The sequence below is a fragment of the Sus scrofa genome, chromosome 12 (genome assembly GCF_000003025.6).
Source record: "Sus scrofa isolate TJ Tabasco breed Duroc chromosome 12, Sscrofa11.1, whole genome shotgun sequence".
Taxonomy (NCBI): Eukaryota; Metazoa; Chordata; class Mammalia; order Artiodactyla; family Suidae; genus Sus; species Sus scrofa.
Genome location: NC_010454.4, coordinates 42,477,463 through 42,495,298, shown reverse-complemented (window position 1 = coordinate 42,495,298; position 17,836 = coordinate 42,477,463). Strand labels below are relative to the sequence as shown.

The 17,836-nt window shown below is 51.5% G+C and overlaps 2 protein-coding genes across 4 annotated transcripts in view; one reads left to right on the top strand and one right to left on the bottom strand.

The window, feature by feature from the left end:
- CDK5R1 (cyclin dependent kinase 5 regulatory subunit 1) overlaps window positions 805–17,836 on the top strand; it is a 38,432-nt gene continuing 21,400 nt past the window's right edge. The window contains exons 1-2 of one of the 3 annotated variants that reach the window (XM_021066023.1): window positions 805–2,107; window positions 2,885–4,661. In XM_021066023.1, coding sequence (XP_020921682.1) covers window positions 889–1,812 — 924 coding nt within the window. In that variant the 5' untranslated portion in view covers window positions 805–888 and the 3' untranslated portion in view covers window positions 1,813–2,107; window positions 2,885–4,661. 3 annotated transcript variants of the gene reach the window in all.
- The window catches only part of MYO1D (myosin ID), a 368,819-nt gene continuing 357,090 nt past the window's right edge, over window positions 6,108–17,836 (bottom strand). The window contains exon 22 of the mRNA XM_021067447.1: window positions 6,108–8,122. Coding sequence (XP_020923106.1) covers window positions 7,966–8,122 — 157 coding nt within the window. The 3' untranslated portion in view covers window positions 6,108–7,965. The remainder of the gene's footprint in view (window positions 8,123–17,836) is intronic.

Genomic DNA, 17,836 nt, shown 5'->3' with positions numbered 1-17,836 from the left:
CCGCACTGAGCGGGCGGCGAGCCGTACGGGAGGGGGCGGCCCCGCAGGGCGGGGCGGTGCCGCGAGTACCCGCCGCCGGAGTCGGGGTCCTGGATGGGGCTCGGCGAGTAGAGGCTCCTGGGGCTCGTGTCCGCGTCGCTGCCCGTACCGCGCGCGGCTTGAGCTGAGCACGGCGGCGGCCCCCGCTCGCGGGCGAGACCAGGCCCAGCTCGGCCGGCGCGTTGGCCGCGCGCGCTCCCGAGAGCAGTCGCTGAGGTGCGCGCCGGAGCGGGCGCGGGCGCGGCGGCGGCGAAGGCGGCCGAGCGGGGGGCGGGGCCGCAGCGCCTGCAGAACCTTGGACAGAAGCTCCGGAGCCGCCGCCGCCGCCGCCGCCGGGCGCGAGCCCCGCCGAGCCCCGCCGAGCGCCGGGATCGCGGCGCGCATTGCGGAGGGCGCGGAGCGCCGGAGCCGCCTGCCTGGTAAGCCTACGCCTGGGGCCGCCCGCTGCTCCCGGGGAGCCGGGCCGGGGTCGCGGCCGCGCGCGGTGTCCAGGCAATGTCCCCGGCCGCCTCTGCCGGCGCCCAGGCCCCGGCGCTGCCATCCGGACCTCGGCGGGAGCGGGTGCCGGTGCCGCAGTGGAGCGGCCAGGCTGCGGCGCGGGGGCGCGGGCGGGGCCGTGTCGGCCGGGGAAGGCCCGGGCGCGGGTCTGGGGCGGAGGAGCGCGGCGCGAGCCCCGCCTGGCGCTGAGAACCATCTTGTTTTCCACACAGATCCGAAGGGGCGGCACGCGACCCCAGGAGCGCCCCCGCCACCCCCGGGCCGCCGCGGGCTCGGTGAGCCCTTTGCTCCCTCTGGCCGGCAGGCTGGGCGCGCAGGGGCGCGGGTCCCCGCCCGGCGCGCAGCGGCACCATGGGCACGGTGTTGTCCCTGTCCCCCAGCTACCGGAAGGCCACGCTATTTGAGGATGGCGGGGCCACGGTGGGCCACTACACGGCCGTGCAGAACAGCAAGAACGCCAAGGACAAGAACCTGAAGCGGCATTCCATCATTTCCGTGCTGCCGTGGAAGAGGATCGTGGCCGTGTCGGCCAAGAAGAAGAACTCCAAGAAGGTGCAGCCCAACAGCAGCTACCAGAACAACATCACGCATCTCAACAATGAGAACCTGAAGAAGTCGCTGTCGTGCGCCAACCTGTCCACGTTCGCCCAGCCCCCACCGGCCCAGCCGCCCGCACCCCCTGCCAGCCAGCTCTCGGGCTCCCAGACCGGGGTCTCCTCCTCCGTCAAGAAGGCCCCGCACCCTGCCGTCACCTCCGCAGGGACGCCCAAACGGGTCATTGTCCAGGCGTCCACGAGCGAGCTGCTGCGCTGCCTGGGCGAGTTTCTCTGTCGCCGGTGCTACCGCCTGAAGCACCTGTCCCCCACGGACCCTGTGCTCTGGCTGCGCAGCGTGGACCGCTCGCTGCTCCTGCAGGGCTGGCAGGACCAGGGCTTCATCACGCCGGCCAACGTGGTCTTCCTCTACATGCTGTGCAGGGATGTCATCTCCTCCGAGGTGGGCTCCGACCACGAGCTCCAGGCTGTCCTGCTGACCTGCCTGTACCTTTCCTACTCCTACATGGGCAACGAGATCTCCTACCCGCTCAAGCCCTTCCTGGTGGAGAGCTGCAAGGAGGCCTTTTGGGACCGCTGCCTCTCGGTCATCAACCTCATGAGCTCCAAGATGCTGCAGATCAACGCCGACCCCCACTACTTCACACAGGTGTTCTCCGACCTGAAGAACGAGAGTGGCCCGGAGGACAAGAAGCGCCTCCTCCTCGGGCTGGACCGGTGAGCCCGCTAGCCGGCACCATGGCTCAAGGATTCATTTTTAAAAATTTATTCTTAAATCAGAATTTGTGTACAGTATGTGTTTAGCAAAGCCACCGAGGGCCTCGCCCTTCCCACCTTCTCTCCTTGGGGTTTTCTTCAGCCCTGCCAAGAACTCCGGGCGCTTCTGAACTCCCGAACGTCGTGCAACACCCAGAAGATACATTCAGAGCCACCTCGGCCCCTCACGTCTCACTTCGGGGAATTCAAAGGACTGACCTGCCCCTGCTGCCGCCTGTGCCCTTGCTGGACCAAGGCAGGTGAGGCTGCCCGCTGCTCCCTGCACGACGGGAGCTGGCGGCGGGGGGGCCCCTGGCCAGGTGGCCCAGGGAGGAATTGGAGTTTCTAGTCGGAGGCTCTTTTCTGGCTCCTGTTTTGGGTCGTCCCTTCTCCCAGAGGCTTCTGGAGCCGGCCACCCCGACTGAGCTGCACGTGGGGCCGTGAGGCCAGATGCCCGTGTCCCTGAGATAATCTCTTCAGTGGAGGAAAAGCCGGCCTGGTGCAAGGATTCTGTCCTATTGTTTAACCATGCACGACCCTGGTTTGCTCTCTTTTCTTTTTTAGGGAGAAGGGCTTTCCTTTAGTGGAGACGTGGAACCCCCCCCCCCCACCTTGCCCCCTGCTCCCAGGCGTATTGGTAGTGTTGGTTAATGAGCTGGTTTGACTCATTCTTTCACTCTGGGTCCCAGCTAAAGGGGTGGGGTGAAGCCGGGGACGACTCCTTTCCCAGGTGAATCTCTCATTTGAATCATGCAGCTTAGTCACCCTGTGGCCAGACCAGGACAGCTCCAGGGGCCCACTGTCAACAGCCTGCCTTCTGGGCGGATGGGGTTGCCATGCCTGGGACGGAGCCAGTGCCCACATCAGGGCCAAGGCCTCTTGCTGGTGCACTTGACATTTGTCCTGCAGAGCTGCGGAGGGGGTCGGGGGGTGGGTGATGCCAGGGATCAGGGTGAGGTGGTCATGGTGTACGCCCCCCTCTTCCACACCCCCCCCGCCCCGCCCCCATTGATTTAAAGCTGTTTCCCATCGTTCAGTCTCTTCTGAAGACGAAGCCTGGCCCGGAAAGGCCCAGAGAGACAGCTGGATCTTGGAGACAATTACAAGCCAGAGCAGAACTCCTGATTGCCTGCTGATTCCACAACTGATCATTTGCAGCTGCTGGTTTGGGTGTCGGCCTTACCCCAGTGGCTGTAACAACACATGATGTGTACTTAATCAATTTTCTTTCTAATTCTCCCAGATTGGTGGCTTGGGACTTGGGAGAGGACCAAGAGAAGGGAGCAAGCTTTCCTCTGTGGCCCATCCCTCGGGCCTTGGGGAACAAAGACTGGTGAAGACGCTATGGAGAATTCTCTCTTCCAGTCCCAATCCCCCAGGGGGTGCTGGAACGGGGGGCCGGGGGAGGCAGAGGGCGGCAGAAGGCCGGTTTACGTAGGATTAGCTTCCAGGTGGCTGCCGATTTCAGCACAAGCACTACTGAAATTCACATAAAAAAGAGAAAGCTGTGAAATTGAGGTCCCGCTTTAAGAGGCCCGGGCCGAGCGCGCGGGCCCGCGGAGCTCCCGAGGAGGAGGGCCTGCCGGGGCCGGCGGGAGCGCATTGGCCCCAGCTGCGCCCGGGGCCCACGCCGAGCCCTTCCCGGGGCCGCCGGCCAGATAACCTGCCGCGGGGCTGCTGGCAGGACCTCGCCGCAGCGCCTCTTCTCCGCTGGAGCTGTCGCCTGGCGTGTCTGTGCAGATCCTGCTGCCATGTGTGACCCGAGGTAGGAGGCCCGTGGGGGCAGCGGGCCCTGGCGACACGCAAGGGGGAGGTTCGGGTGCGAGTCTCCGGAGCAGGGGCGCGGGTCCGTGGTCGCCTCTTCCCCGGGCTGCGCTGCGCCTGGACCTGTGCGAAGGCGCCGCCGCCGGATTCCAGTTTCGTGTGTTTCCCTCTCTCGCTCCGTATTTATTTTTTTAATTTTTGGAGGCGGTGCACATTTCAGGAGTGGTTGGGGACTAAGGAAAGAACTCTCTAGTTCCATCAAGGTGAAGCCTGGCGGGGTCTCCTCCCTCCCTTGCACTGGTCATCAGTATTGTGTAAAGGAACTGATATACTTGAGTGTGCAAGCAATGAACCCATTTGACATGCTGCTATGAAGACTACTTTTAGAACAACAGTAAAAAAAAAAAAAAAAGAAAAAAAAAAGGAAAACTTAACCTACACACAAAAAAAAAAACCCACAAAAAAAACCCCCAACCAACCAACCCTTTATTCTTTAAATTGTTGCTTTTACAGTGATATTGTGCATGCAAACCAGGAGCATTTTGTGTCTTAAGAAAAATAATCTTAGAACAGACGGCTGTGAACATTACATCCGTGCACAGAACAAGTCACAGGAATAATAGTTCAGGATTTGGTTTTTCTCTTTTTCTTGTAAATCTGAGGGGTTGATATATTCTTTCCATGCAGTTATTAGAACTTAGTTTTGTTCCAACAGTTGTTAAAACTTGCAATGAGAAGAAAATGTGCCATTTTTTTTCACTCGGAATTATTCATAGCTGTATATTTGAAACTGCTAATTACACACGTGCGATGTATGTTGGTTTTTTAGTGCAATTTCTTCTGTAGCTATTCTTTGACCAAACTGTGGGTATTGTTGATATTAATTTATATTTGTCTCATTTTGTATGTATGCCTAGCGTGTTTGTAAGTATGTGTGGTTTATAATCTGACCAGGTCATGAAGCTCAGTTTGGCTGTAATTTAATTCCCCTCCCCTTATTTTTATTTATTTTTGTACCGTGCTGATTAAATAAAATGCACTGACCATCCATTACATAGACCTTTTTTGTGGGCACATCCTTGTGGAGTAGGCTGGGGGCCCCCTTTGTCAATGATTCCTGGGCTCAGAGCTTAATTGGATTGCCTTATGGGGGAGGGGCGCGTGGGAGGCGGGCTGGGTTAGGGCTGAGGGCTTAAAGAGAGGCTGCACCTTAAGGTGATTAAGGAAGAAGCACAGGTTAAGTCAACTCCGGTTTCACGGTGGGGCGGTGGGGGAAGGGCCAGCAGGAGCTGCTCCCCTGCCTTGGCGGAGCTGGTTGACCAGGATTGCGGGCCAGGGAGGAGGATGGGGCTCAGGTGTGGCTTGGCAAGGGCCAGCTCATTGGCTCCTGCAGGGGCACCCGGCTTGGTGCTACTAAGGCTGCTGCCCCATTGTTCTGGGCCTGCCTCTGCTCATGGCCCACTGCCCGGAGGCTCCCAGGCCAGCAGGCGTGGACTGGGGTCCATGTGGCTCAGCCCTGCCAGCCTAGCTCTGTGCAGGTTTCCAAAAGGAGGAACTCCAGCCCATAATTGTGGCAAGGGTAGGGCTGTCGACCCTTTGTATGGCCAGTGGTCTGTGCCCACTCACACCACCAGCCTGCAAGGACGGGACCTGGCGTTTTGGACTCGTTCCTCTCCAGGCTCTGTGCTCCACTGGCTACAGCTGTCCCTGGGCCCCGGGAGGGGCTGTACCTGCTCAGGTCCCACCTTGGAAGCTGTCAGCCTTGTGATCGGGGACATTCGATTTCCTCAGGGCCCTTTCCTGTGGTTCAGTCAGAAGCTATCACTGTGTGTTCTGTCCCGCCAATGACCTCGCGACTGGCTGGCTTCCTCTGGCTGCAGGGCCTTTGAGTGCTGGGGCTGCCCTGTCTCCCCCAGGGGCCTTGCTTGCCTGCAGCTCCCCCACCCCGACCTGAAGGCTCGGGAGGAGGCTGACCAGCCATGGTTTGCTCAGACCCCTCCCTCGGCTATTGCCGTGGGGCTCCCAGCCCTGCCTTTAGTATACACATGCTTCGATTTCAGTAAACAAGAAAATAATGAACTTCAAGTCTAGTGTGCAGGCCTCAGAATGGTGGAGAAAAGTGTTTGGCTTTAACTTCTCCCTACAGCTTTTTTCTATTTAATTTTGATTTTTCGGCTGCTCCGTGGCACATGGAGTTCCCGGGTCAGGGATCAGATAGATCCAAGCTGTAGTTAACCACCCAAGCCGCAGCTGCGGCAACACTGGATCCTTAACCTACTTTGCAGGGCCAGGGATCGAATCTGTGTCCCAGGGCTCCCAAGACACAGCGGAAACTCATCACTAGTATTTTTGTTCGAAAGCCTCAGGTATGTCATCCTCCATTTTTACCGTATTGGGGTTTAATGCTCCCTTCTATCCTCTGAGATAACAGGTGACTTCACGGAAGCCAAAATTCCCCCGTTTTATAGTTTTCAATAAGCCGAACACCTTTAAAAATAAGATTTAATGCTTTATTGCTCTTGATGATAAATCAAAATATGCTTTAGAAATAAAGTTAATTTAATGGAAACTAGGAATATACGCACCAAACCATAAAACTGCATTTAATGAAATCAAGAAAAACCCTTCATTGCATACAATCACTTCGTCCTCCTGGTTTGCCCTGGGCACTGTGGTCACACCTGAAAGTCCTTCTTCAGTTGCCACACACTGTGACTTTTTTTAGGACATCATGGGAAAAGTGCTTGTGGACCCGGAGGTGCCGGGCTTAGGGGCCAGAGGCAGCGCGGAAAGGCAGGAGGCAGGACTCCAGACCCCGCTCCTCCTCCAGCCTCTGAAAGGCACTCAGTTGGCACGTTCTGTCTTGGTGTCTAAAACATACGTTTGCGTGGATCTAGTAAAGCAACAAGTCTGGGGAGATGGGTGGCAAGGAGGGGCCATGTTCCAGTTAAGGCGGATGGACTAGTGTCAAGGCGACTGGCAAGGCGGCGGGCGTTGCTGGACGGGGCTGGTGGCAGCGCTGCCCTGTACAGGCAGCCGACCAGGCTTGGAGGATGAGAGCGCGTTTCCGAGGCCAGGATATCACCAGGACTCTTTGTCGCGAGTTGTCCAGGGTGCGAATGCGCTCAAGCTCTGGGAAGCAGGGGGAGGGCCAGCGTGGGAAACCAGGCCGCTGGGACCACCCGGGGACCGGCCAGGTGACCTCGGCAGGCACTGGGCGAGGCACAGGAGGCGGCACTTGGTGAGTTTGGTGGGGTCGGGGATGGCAGGGGGGTGGGAGCCTGGCGGGGGAGGCAGCATCTGTGTTCTGGGGCTGAAAGGGAAGAAGACACAAGCACGTCCCTCTTTCACAGCCCCCCTGGCTCCTCCCGGGGCGTGGGCTCGCCCTCAACCCCCTCCCCACCCCGGCTGCGCCCAGGTCTGTGGCCTCCTGCCCAGGCCTGGAGGAGGCGGGCCTGGGCGCGTGTGGAGCACACGGGCTCTCCGCTGGCCGGGGCGGGCATCCTGGCCTGGCCTGCAGCACCAGGACCCCTGGCTCTGCTTCCCCAGATGCCTGTGTGCTCCAGCCCGGCCCTGGGGAGTACGAGGCAGAGGTGTCTGAAGGGGAACCTTCCAAACCCCCGAGTGTTCCCCTGCCCCCAATTCTATTTTCTTATTAGTGTTCCTCGCATGAACGTGGACACAGCAGACATGCAATCTAATGAGTAACCCTGCGGACTGCAAAAATAAGTATAAAACAAGCAGAGGCCCAGGCTGCATGGTTCAGACGACCCCTGGGGCATCCCCTGCCTGCTCTCGCTGGGGAGGTGGCCGGGGGCAGGCTCTGGGCAGGACAGACACCGGCTGGCTGCAGCTGGTCTGCTGGCCAGTGGCGCCTGGGCTGAGGGGCTGCCCTGCAGGTGAACCTGCTCACCCGGTGGCTTTGGCTGGCTGATGGGGGCAGGGGTCCGTGAGGAGCTCCAGCTCCCTGAGGCTGGGCTTGGGGGCGGCTCTGGCCCTGGGGAGGAGGGCAGGTGGGCCCAGGGAGAGTGCAGGGCTGCCTCCCCAGCTCATCTCCCCAAGCCCAGGGGCCTGTCTTGGGTTGGAAACTGCACCCGGGCGCCCCCATCCCTCCCCCCCCACGGCCAGCTGCTGGTCAAAGGGTCAGGCAGGCTGACCTGGTGTCGGGGTGGCCTTGGCTGACCAGAGGGGAGCTGGGGACTAGGGGTCGCTGGGTGCTGGTCTTTGGTTTGCTGAGGGGGCCACGGACAGTCAGGACAGAGGAAGACAGAGACCAAAGGAGAAAGCCGGGGGTGGACCTCGGGGAGGCGCTGCAGAGGAGGCAGGGGACCCTGACAGCGCGGACCCTGGCACCTCAGTTGCCTGGCACGCTGAGGATGAAGCCCGAGCGGTTCTTGGTGAAGTCGGGCTGCGGCTGGTTGAGCCGCGTCTCCACGGAGACAGTGCACTTCTTCCCATGCAGGCTGCACTGCACGGGGTTGGTGACGTTGACTTGAAGGTGGCGCTTCTCACTGGAAAAACCGGAAAAGAGGCAGGTGGTTAGCAGGTGGCCCGAGTGGGGGAGTCTCCCTGGCAGCGCAGGGCCTCTCGGCTGCTGCCGGGCCACAGAGAGGGTGAGGATGGCGGTGCTGCGCTGCAGTCCCCAACCAAAGCCACTGGGGATCGAGGGACTGAGGTTCGGGCGCTGCCTGGCTCCAGAGAGCCCAGCACGTAGCTGGACAGACCTGGGAGCCGTGGTGGAGCCACGGCCACCTTGTCTCTGGCCTGAGGCCAAGACAGAGTCAGTGGCCTTTAGGTGTGTGTGTGTGTGGGGGGGGTGTCACGAGGGCCACGGGGCTCTGATTGTGACTATTTATCAGTTATCTCTGATGGCAGCAGGGAGTCCTGGGTGCGCTGTGTCCAGGGATAAATAGAGACTTTGCCCAACATGGTCCCTGAGGGAGAAATGTCTTCTGTGGGTCTGGGCTCAGCCCTGCCTGTTGTGGGTGCAGCTGTTAGAACCGGTCTATGCCAGCTTCCTGATGCCCAGGGGGGCTGCTCTCACCCTGGGGGCTCTGTGGCCAGGAGGTGCTTCTCCCTAGGCTGCAGGCAGGGTGTGTGGCAGGAGCGGTTCCCTCGGCCCTGCTGGTCTGGGGGAGGCTCAGTTTGGCTTCTTCCCTGTGCACCTGCTGGGTGGGGGCAGCACCTGTCCTCCTGTGCCTCGTGCACTGAATGTACCTCCGATGCTTCTTATTTAAGAGCTGACAGTTGCTGGACTGGGGTCGGCATGGTCCTCATGCCTCACCGGCTTTCTCGGTGCTGGGAGGTAAGAGGAGGGGGGCCTGCCGGCCTGGGGTCTCGTGGAGACGGGCTGGCCCTGCTCCATGTGCTGTGAATACCTTCATTTCCCCCGGGGTGGTGTTGGGTGTGGTCAGGCTGGGCTCCCTCCCTGCTCAGCTGTCAGGGGATGCCAAGTGTCCGAGTGCAGGGAGCCCAGGCTGAGGCCGGCACAACTGTGCCTGGCCCAGGGGAGAGGGAGGTGCCTTCCAGGCGGCACCATCGTTCAGACCTCTTTTCTGCAGGAAATGGGTCCCGGGTAGTGGTGCTTGGCTTTCAAGTGCCCGGCACACTGTGGCTTTGCGGGAGTGCCCGGCTCGAGCACGCCTCCAGGGGTGCCCAGTGGCAGGGATGGAGGTGTTCTCGGGGACTTTCCTTGTGCCTCTTCCCCACCTGCTTTTTTTTTTTTTTTTGGTCCTTTTAGCTATTTCTTGGGCCGCTCCCGCGGCATATGGAGGTTCCCAGGCTAGGGGTCCAATCGGAGCTGTAGCCACCGGCCTACGCCAGAGCCACAGCAACGGGGGATCCGAGCCGCGTCTGCAACCTACACCACAGCTCATGGCAATGCCGGATCGTTAACCCACTGAGCAAGGGCAGGGAACGAACCCACAACCTCATGGTTCCTAGTCAGATTCGCTAACCACTTGCGCCACGACGGGAACTCCCCCACCTGCTTTCTTGTTAAACATGTTGCAGAATCAGGAAATGGACACAGGAAGAGACCCGTGGTTATCACTTGTGAGCATTAGGTGTCTGATGCTTAATGTCTTGTCAGCTGCAGCTAAAACCTTGGCTTAGATGGCTATTTTTAACCAGACTTGGACGTAAAAATAGCAGAGCCCACTGGAGGCAGGGACTTGGGCGCCTCTCCATTCTTGCAGGAGCCAGGCTGCCATGGGCGTAGATGTGCAGCCCGTGGTCTGGGTCAGGGGCCCTGCGACCCTCATCCTGGCCCTCTTGCCGGCCTGGAGCAAGCAAAACCCCATCACCGCGGCCCTGCTTGCAGCTGGAGCTGCCATGGCACAGCCCTGAGTGGCCCTGCCCTGATGCCCTGCCTGTCTTTGTGGCGCTGCTGTGGGATTTGGGCAGAGGAGGGGTTGAGAGGCTATAGGAATGGAGGGCAGGAAGAAGGACTGGCTTTCGGGTCTGAAGAGCTAGGCAGCCGAGGAACAGCCAGCTGGTGCTGTCCACACTGCCTTCAGCAGACAACAAAGTAAGACAGTGTGGATTGAGTTGGCTTCCTCGGTAAGTCAAACATAGAATTACCATGTGACCCAGCAATTCCGGATCTAGACCCCTCAGAAGTGAAAACAGATGTTCAATCGAAAACCTATACGGGAATGTTTACAGCAGCATTATTTCCAATAATGCAGAGAAAGCTTTTGGTAAAATTCCACACCAAGTAGTTCCTGCTGTAGCACAATGGGGTTGGTGGTGTCTCTGGAGCACTGGGACGCAGGTTCAATCTCTAGCCCGGCACAGTGGCTTAAAGGATCTGGTGTTGCTGCAGAGGTCACAACTGCGGCGGGGATATGATCCCTGGCCCAGGAACTCCATGTGCCATGGGGCAGCCAAAAAAGGAAAAAAAAAATTCGACATCCATTTATGATAAAAACTCTTCAGAAAGTGGGAACATACCTCAACATAGCAAAGGCCACATATATAACAATCCCACAGCGAACATCACTCTCAATGGTGAAAAGCTGAAAGCTTTTCCTCTAAGATCAGGCACAAGACAAGGATGCCCACACGTGCCACTTTTGTTCAACATAGTTTTGGAAGTCCTAGCCAGAGCTATTAGGCAAGACAAAGAAATAAAAAGCATTCAAATCGGAAAAGAAGTTAAACCGTCACTGTTTGCAGATGACATGCTGCAATACATGGAAAATCCTAAAGACGCTAGTGGAGAACTACTAGGGCTCATCAATGAATTCAGTAAGGTTGCTGGATACAAAATCAATATATAGAAATCTGTTGCATTTCTTTTTTTTCCTTTTTTTTTGTCTTTTGCTATTTCTTGGGCGGCTCCCGCGGCATATGGAGTTTCCCAGGCTAGGGGTTGAATCGGAGCTGCAGCCACCAGCCTACGCCAGAGCCACAGCAACGGGGGATCCGAGTCGCATCTGCAACCTACACCACAGCTCACGGCAACGCCGGATCGTTAACCCACTGAGCAAGGGCAGGGACTGAACCCACAACCTCATGGTTCCTAGTCGGATTCGTTAACCACTGCGCCACGACGGGAACTCCTCTGTTGCATTTCTATACAACAAAATGTGAGAAAGAAATTAAGGAAACAATCCCATTTACCCTCACATGAAAAAGAATAAAAGACCCAGGAATAAACCTACCTAAGGAGGCAAAAGATCTATAGTCTGAAAACTAGAGGATGCTGATGAAAGAAACTGAAGATGGAACCAGGTGGAAAGACATACTGTGTTCTTGGTTTGGAAGAATCAATATTTTTAAAATAACCATACCGCTTAAGGCAAGCTACAGATTCAATGCAATTCCTATAAAATTAGCAATGGCATTTTTCAAATAAGTAGAACAAATAAAATTTTAAAATTTGTATGGGAACACAACCCTTAATAGCCAAAATAATCTTGAGAAAGAACAGAGCTGGAGGAATCAAGCCCCCTAACTTCAGACTATACTACAAAGCTACAGAAATCAAAGCAGTATGGTTCTGGCACAACACCAGACATAGAGATCAACAGAATAGGACAGAAAGCCCAGAAATAAACCCACACAGTTACGGTCAATTAATCTACAACAAAGGAGGCAAGACTATACAAAGGAGAAGAGAGTCTCTCCAATAAGTGGTGCTGGGAAAACTGGACAGCTACCTGTAAAAGAGTGAAATTAGAACGTTATCTAATACCATATAGAAGAGTAAACTAACACTTAGGTTTGAATCCATTTTTAAGACTGGCCTATAAAACTCCTCCTATATAGCCAGGAGTGGGATTTTAGAATCATATGGTAGCTTTCTTAATTTTTTAAATTTATGTATTTATTTATTTATTTTTCTTTTTGCTATTTCTTGGGCTGCTCCTGCGGCATATGGAGGTTCCCAGGCTAGGGGTCCAATCGGAGCTGTAGCCCCTGGCCTATGCCAGAGCCACGGCAACGCAGGATCCGAGCCGCGTCTGCGACCTACACCACAGCTCACGGCAACGCAGGATCATTAACCCAGTGAGCAAGGGCAGGGATCAAATCCGCAACCTCGTGGTTCCTAGTCAGATTCGCTAACCACTTTGCCATGACGGGAACTCCATCTCTTTAGTTTTTTAAAGAACCTCCATACGCTACTCCATAGTGGCTGCATCAATTTACATTCCCACCAATAGTGTTGGAGGGTTCCCTTTTCTCCACATCCCCTTGAGCATTTATTATTTGTAGACTTGTTGATGACTGCCATTCTGGCTGGGGTGAGGTGGTACTTCATTGTAGTTCTGATTTGCATTTCTCTAATAATCAGTGATGCTGAGCATCACTAACCGTCCATTGACAGAGGAGTGGATAAAGAAGATATTGTACATACACACAATGGAATATTACTCGGCCATAAAAAGGCATGAAATCCCAGCATTTGCAGCAACCTGGATGGACCTAGAAATGATTATGCTAAGTGAAGCGAGTCAGACAGACACAAATGTCATATGCTATCACTTATATGCGGAATCTAAAAAAAGGGTATGATGAACTTTTTTTGCAGAAAAGAAACTGACTCACAGACTTTGAAAAACTTATGGTTACTCAGGGAGACAGGTTGGGGTGGGGGGAGGGATGGGCTGGGGGTTTAGGATGGAAATGTTGTAAAACTGGGTTGTGATGATGGTTGAACAGCTATAGATACAATACAATTGAGTTTTTTCCTTAAAAAAAAAAAAAAAAAAAAAAGAGGTCACTTGATTCCCTGGAGTGTCCATTCCCTAAATGCTGCTCGGGCCCTGCCACTACGCTGTCTCCAGAATAGGAACAAGAACCCCCTCACTGGGCTTAAAACAATTTTTTTTTTTTTTTTGTCTTTTTAGGGCCATACCTGTGGCATATGGAGGTTCCCAGGCTAGGGGTCGAATTGAAGCTGTAGCCACTGGCCCACACCAGATCCGACCCTCGTCTGTGACCTACACCACAGCTCACGGCAACGTGAGATCCTTAACCCACTGAGTGAGACCAGGGGTTGAACCTGCATCCTCATGGATGCTAGTCAGATTTGTTTCCACTTAGCCACAATGGGAACTCCAGGGCTTAAAACCATTTTGCTTTGAATTTAAAATGGGGAGAAAAAACATGGTTTGAGGGCAAGTTCTTATTTTTCCTTTAGAGTAACAGACTTAAAAGTGACTGTGGTAAAATAGTCCTAATTTACAATTTACCCTGAGTCACAATTGGTACATACACAATGTTGTACAACCATCACGGCTGTCTCGTTCCAGTATATTTCCATCACCCCAAAAGGAAACTCCCCAACTCTAACATGTTTTCTGGCTCCATAGATTTGCCTATTTTGTACATTTCATGTAAGTGGAATTATACAGTATGTGGCTTTTTGTGTCTGGCTTCTTTGACTTAGCACATGTTTTCAAAGTTCATCTGTGTTGTAACCGGTGTTAGGACTTCATTTCTTTTTATGGCTGCTTAATATTTTATTGGATGGTAAAACCACTTTTTATGTGTGTCTGTTCACCAGCTGATGGATAATTTGGGTTATTTCCACTTTTTTTTTTTTTTTTTTTTCTTTTGGGCTGTGCCATGGAAGTTCCTGGGTCAGGGACTGAACCTGTGCCACAGCAGTGACAACACTAGATCCTTAACCAGCTTTGCTGCAGGAGAATTCTACCTTTTTTAAAAATTGAAGTACAGTTAATTTACAATGTTACGTTAGTTTCAAGCATACAGCAAAGTGATTGTTACATGTTTCATATATATTTTACATATATATGTATGTAGATACTCTTTTTCAGATATACAAGTTAGTACAAGATATCAGGGATAGTTCTCTGTGCTATACAGTAGGTCCTCATTTTGTACCTATTTTATATATCATATGGTGTATACATTAATCCCAAACTCCTGATTTCTCTCTCCCCCACCTCCTGGCTATCCACTTTGGTAACCACACGTTTGTCTTCTGTGTCTGTGAGTCTATTTGTTTTGTAAATAAGTTCATTTGTATCGTTTTTTCACATATAAGTGATATCCTATGATATTTGTCTAGGTCCATCCATGTTGGTGCAAATGGCATTATTTCATCCTTTTAATGGCTGAGTAATATTCCATTGTATATCTGTACTACATCTTCTTTATTCATTCAGCTATTGATGGACATTTAGGTTGTTTCCATGTCTTGCCTATTGTATACAGTGTTGCAGTGACTACTGGAGTACATGTGTCTTTTCCAGTCTTGTTTTTCTCTGGATAGATGCCTAGGAGTGGCATTGCTCGATCAAATGGTAATTCTAGTTTTCAGTTTTTTGAGGAATCTCCATGCTGTTGTCCATAGTGCTTGCACCAACTTACATTCCCACTAATAGTGTAAGAGGGCTCCCTTTTCTCTACACGCTCTCCAGCATTTATTGTTTGTAGACTTTTGGATGATGGCCATTCTGGCTGGTGTAAGGTGGTACCTCAGAGTGGTTTTGATTTGCATTTCTCTAAGAATGAGTGATGTTGAACATCTTTTCATGTGTGTTTTTTGGCCATCTGTATGTCTTCTTTGGAGAACTGGCTGTTTCGATCTTCTGTTAATTTTTTTTAGGGATGTTGGGTTTTTTTTTTTTTTATATTGAGCTGCAGGAAGTGTTCATATATTTTGGAGATTAATCCCTTGTCAGTTGCTTCATTTGCAAATATTTTCTCCCATTCTGCAGGTTGTCTTTTCTTTTTGTTTAGAGTTTCCTTTGCTGTGCAGAAACTTTTAAGTTAAATTAGGTCCCATTGATTTATTTTTTTTATATTTTTGCTTTTTAGGCCTGCACTCATGGCATATAGAGGTTCCCAGGCTAGGGGTCAAATCAGAACTACAGCTGCCGGCCTACACCACAGCCACAGCAACTTGGGATCTGAGCCTCATCTTGGACCTACGCCACAGCTCACCGCAATGCCGGATCTCCGACCCACTGAGTGAGGTGAGGGATCAAACCTGCATCCTCATGGATACTAGTCAGATTCGTTTCCACTGTGCCACAATGGGAACTCCTATTTTTGTTTTTATTGTCATTGCTCTAGGAGGTAGATCAGAGAAGATATTGCTGTGGTTTATGTCAGAGAGTGTTCAGCCCATGTTTTCCTCTAAGAGTTTTATACTATCTAGTTTTATCTTTAGGTCTTTAATCCATTTTGATTTTATTTTTGTGTATGGTATCAGGGAATGTTCTAATTTCACTCTTGTACATGTAGCTGTCCAGTTTCCCCAGCACCACTTACTGAAGGGACTGTCTTTTATCCATAGTATGTTCTTTTCTCATTTGTCATAGATTAGTTGACTGTAGGTGCATAGGTTTAATTCTGGGCTTTGTATCCTGTTCCATTGATCTATATTTCTGTTTTTGTGCCAGTACCATACTGTTTTGATGACTGTAGCTTTGTAGTATAGTCTGAAGCCAGGAAGCCTGATTCCTTTAGCTCCAATTTTCTTTCCCAGGATGGCTTTGGCTATTCCAGGTCTTTTGTCCTTTCAAACAAACTTTAAAATATTTTGTTCTAATTCTGTGAAAAATACTAGTGGTGGAGTTCCCATCGTGGCGCAGTGGTTAACGAATCCGACTAGGAACCATGAGGTTGTGGGTTCGGTCCCTGCCCTTGCTCAGTGGGTTAACAATCCGGCGTTGCCGTGAGCTGTGGTGTAGGTTGCAGACGTGGCTCAGATCCCGCGTTGTTGTGGCTCTGGCATAGGCCAGTGGCTACAGCTCCGATTCAACTCCTAGCCTGGGAACCTCCATATGCCGCAGGAGTGGCCCAAGAAATAGCAACAACAACAACAACAAAAGACAAAAAAAAAAAAAAATACCAGTGGTAATTTGTGATAGGGATTGCATTGAATCTGTAAAGTGCTTTGGGTCATGTAGTTATTTTGACAGTAGTGATTCTTCCAATCCAAGAGCAGGGTATACTTTCTGTGTCATCTTTGATTTCTTTCATCAACGTCTTAGTGGTTTTAGAGTACAGGTCTTTTGTCTCTTAAGGTAGTTTATTCCTAGGTAAATTTTATTCTTTCTGCTGTGATGGTAAATGTGCTATACCTAATTTCTCTCTCTCCCTCTCTCTCTCTCTTTTTTAGGACTACATCCTCAGCATATGGAAGTTCCCAAGCTGGGGGTCAATTCAGAGCTGCAGTTGCCAGCCTACGACATAGCCACAGCAGCACAGGATCTGAGCTGTGTCTGCGACCTACACCACAGCTCACGGCAATGCTGGATCCTTAACCCACTGAGCAAACCAGGAATCGAACCTGCATTCTTATGAAGACTAGTTGGGTTCGTTACCATTGAGCCACAATGGGAACTCCCTTAATTTTTCTTTCTGATCTTTCTTTGTTAGTAATATAGAAAGACAGTCGATTTCAGTGTATTAATTTTGTATCCAGCAACTTTACTAAATTCATCGATAAGCTCTAACAGTTTTCTGGTAGCATCTTTAGAATTTTCTAGGTATAGTATCATGTCATCTGCAAACAATGATAGTTTTATTTCTTTTTTTTTCTCTGACTATTGTGGCTAGGACTTCCAAAGCTATGTTGAATAATAGTGGCGAAAGCATACATCCTTGTCTTGTTCCTGATCTTAGTGGGAATTCTTTCAGCTTTTCACCATTGAGAATGATGTTAGCTGTGGGTTTGTCATATATGGCTCTTATTATGTTGAGGTAGGTTCCCCTTCTGCCCACCTTCTGGAGGGTTTTTATCAGAAATAGGTGTTTGATTTTGTCAAAAGCTTTTTCTGTATCTATTAAAAGGATCATATAGTTTTCATTCTTCAGTTTGTTAATGTAGTATATCACACTGATTAATTTACAGATATTGAAAAACCCTTGCATCCCTGGGATAAATCCTACTCCATCATGGTACACAATCCTTTTAATGTATTGCTAGATTCAGTCTGCTAGGATTTTGTTGAGGATTTTTGCATCTATGTTCATCAGTGATACTGGCCTGTAATTTTCTTTTTTTGTGGTATCTTTTGTCTGGTTTTGGCATAAGGGTGATGGTGGCCTCATAGAATGAGTTAGGGAGTGTTCCTTCCTCTGCAATTTTTTGGGAATAGTTTCAGAAGAATAGGTGGTAGCTCTTCTCTAAATATTTGATAGAATGTGCCTGTGGAGCCTGGACTTTTGTTTGTTGGAAGATTTTTAATCACAGTTTCAATTTCAGTACTTGTGCTTGGTCTGTTCATCTTTTCTATTTCGTCTTGGTTTATTAGTCTTGGAAGATTGTACTTTTCTAAGAATTTGTCCATTTCGTCTACATTGTCCACTTTACTGGAATAGACTTGCTTGTAGCAGTCTCCTATGATCCGCTGTATTTCTGTGATGTGTGTTGTAACTTCTCTGTTTTCATTTCTAATTTTATTGATTTGAGTCCTCTTTTTCTTGATGAGTTGGGCTAAGGGTTTATCAATTTTGTTGATCTTTTCAAAGAACCAGCTTTTGGTTTCATTGATCTTTTCTACGGTTCTCTTTGTTTCTATTTCATTTATTTCTGCTCTGATCTTTATGATTTCTTTCCTTCTGCTAACTTAAGGTATTGTCTAGTTCTCTCTCTAGATGCTTTAGGTGTATAGTTAGGTAGTGTATTTGAGATTTTTCTTGTTTGCTGAGGTAGGCTTGTATTGCTATAAACTTCCCTCTTGGAATTGCTTTTGCTGCATCCCATAGGTTTTGGATTGTTGTGTCTTTGTTGTCAT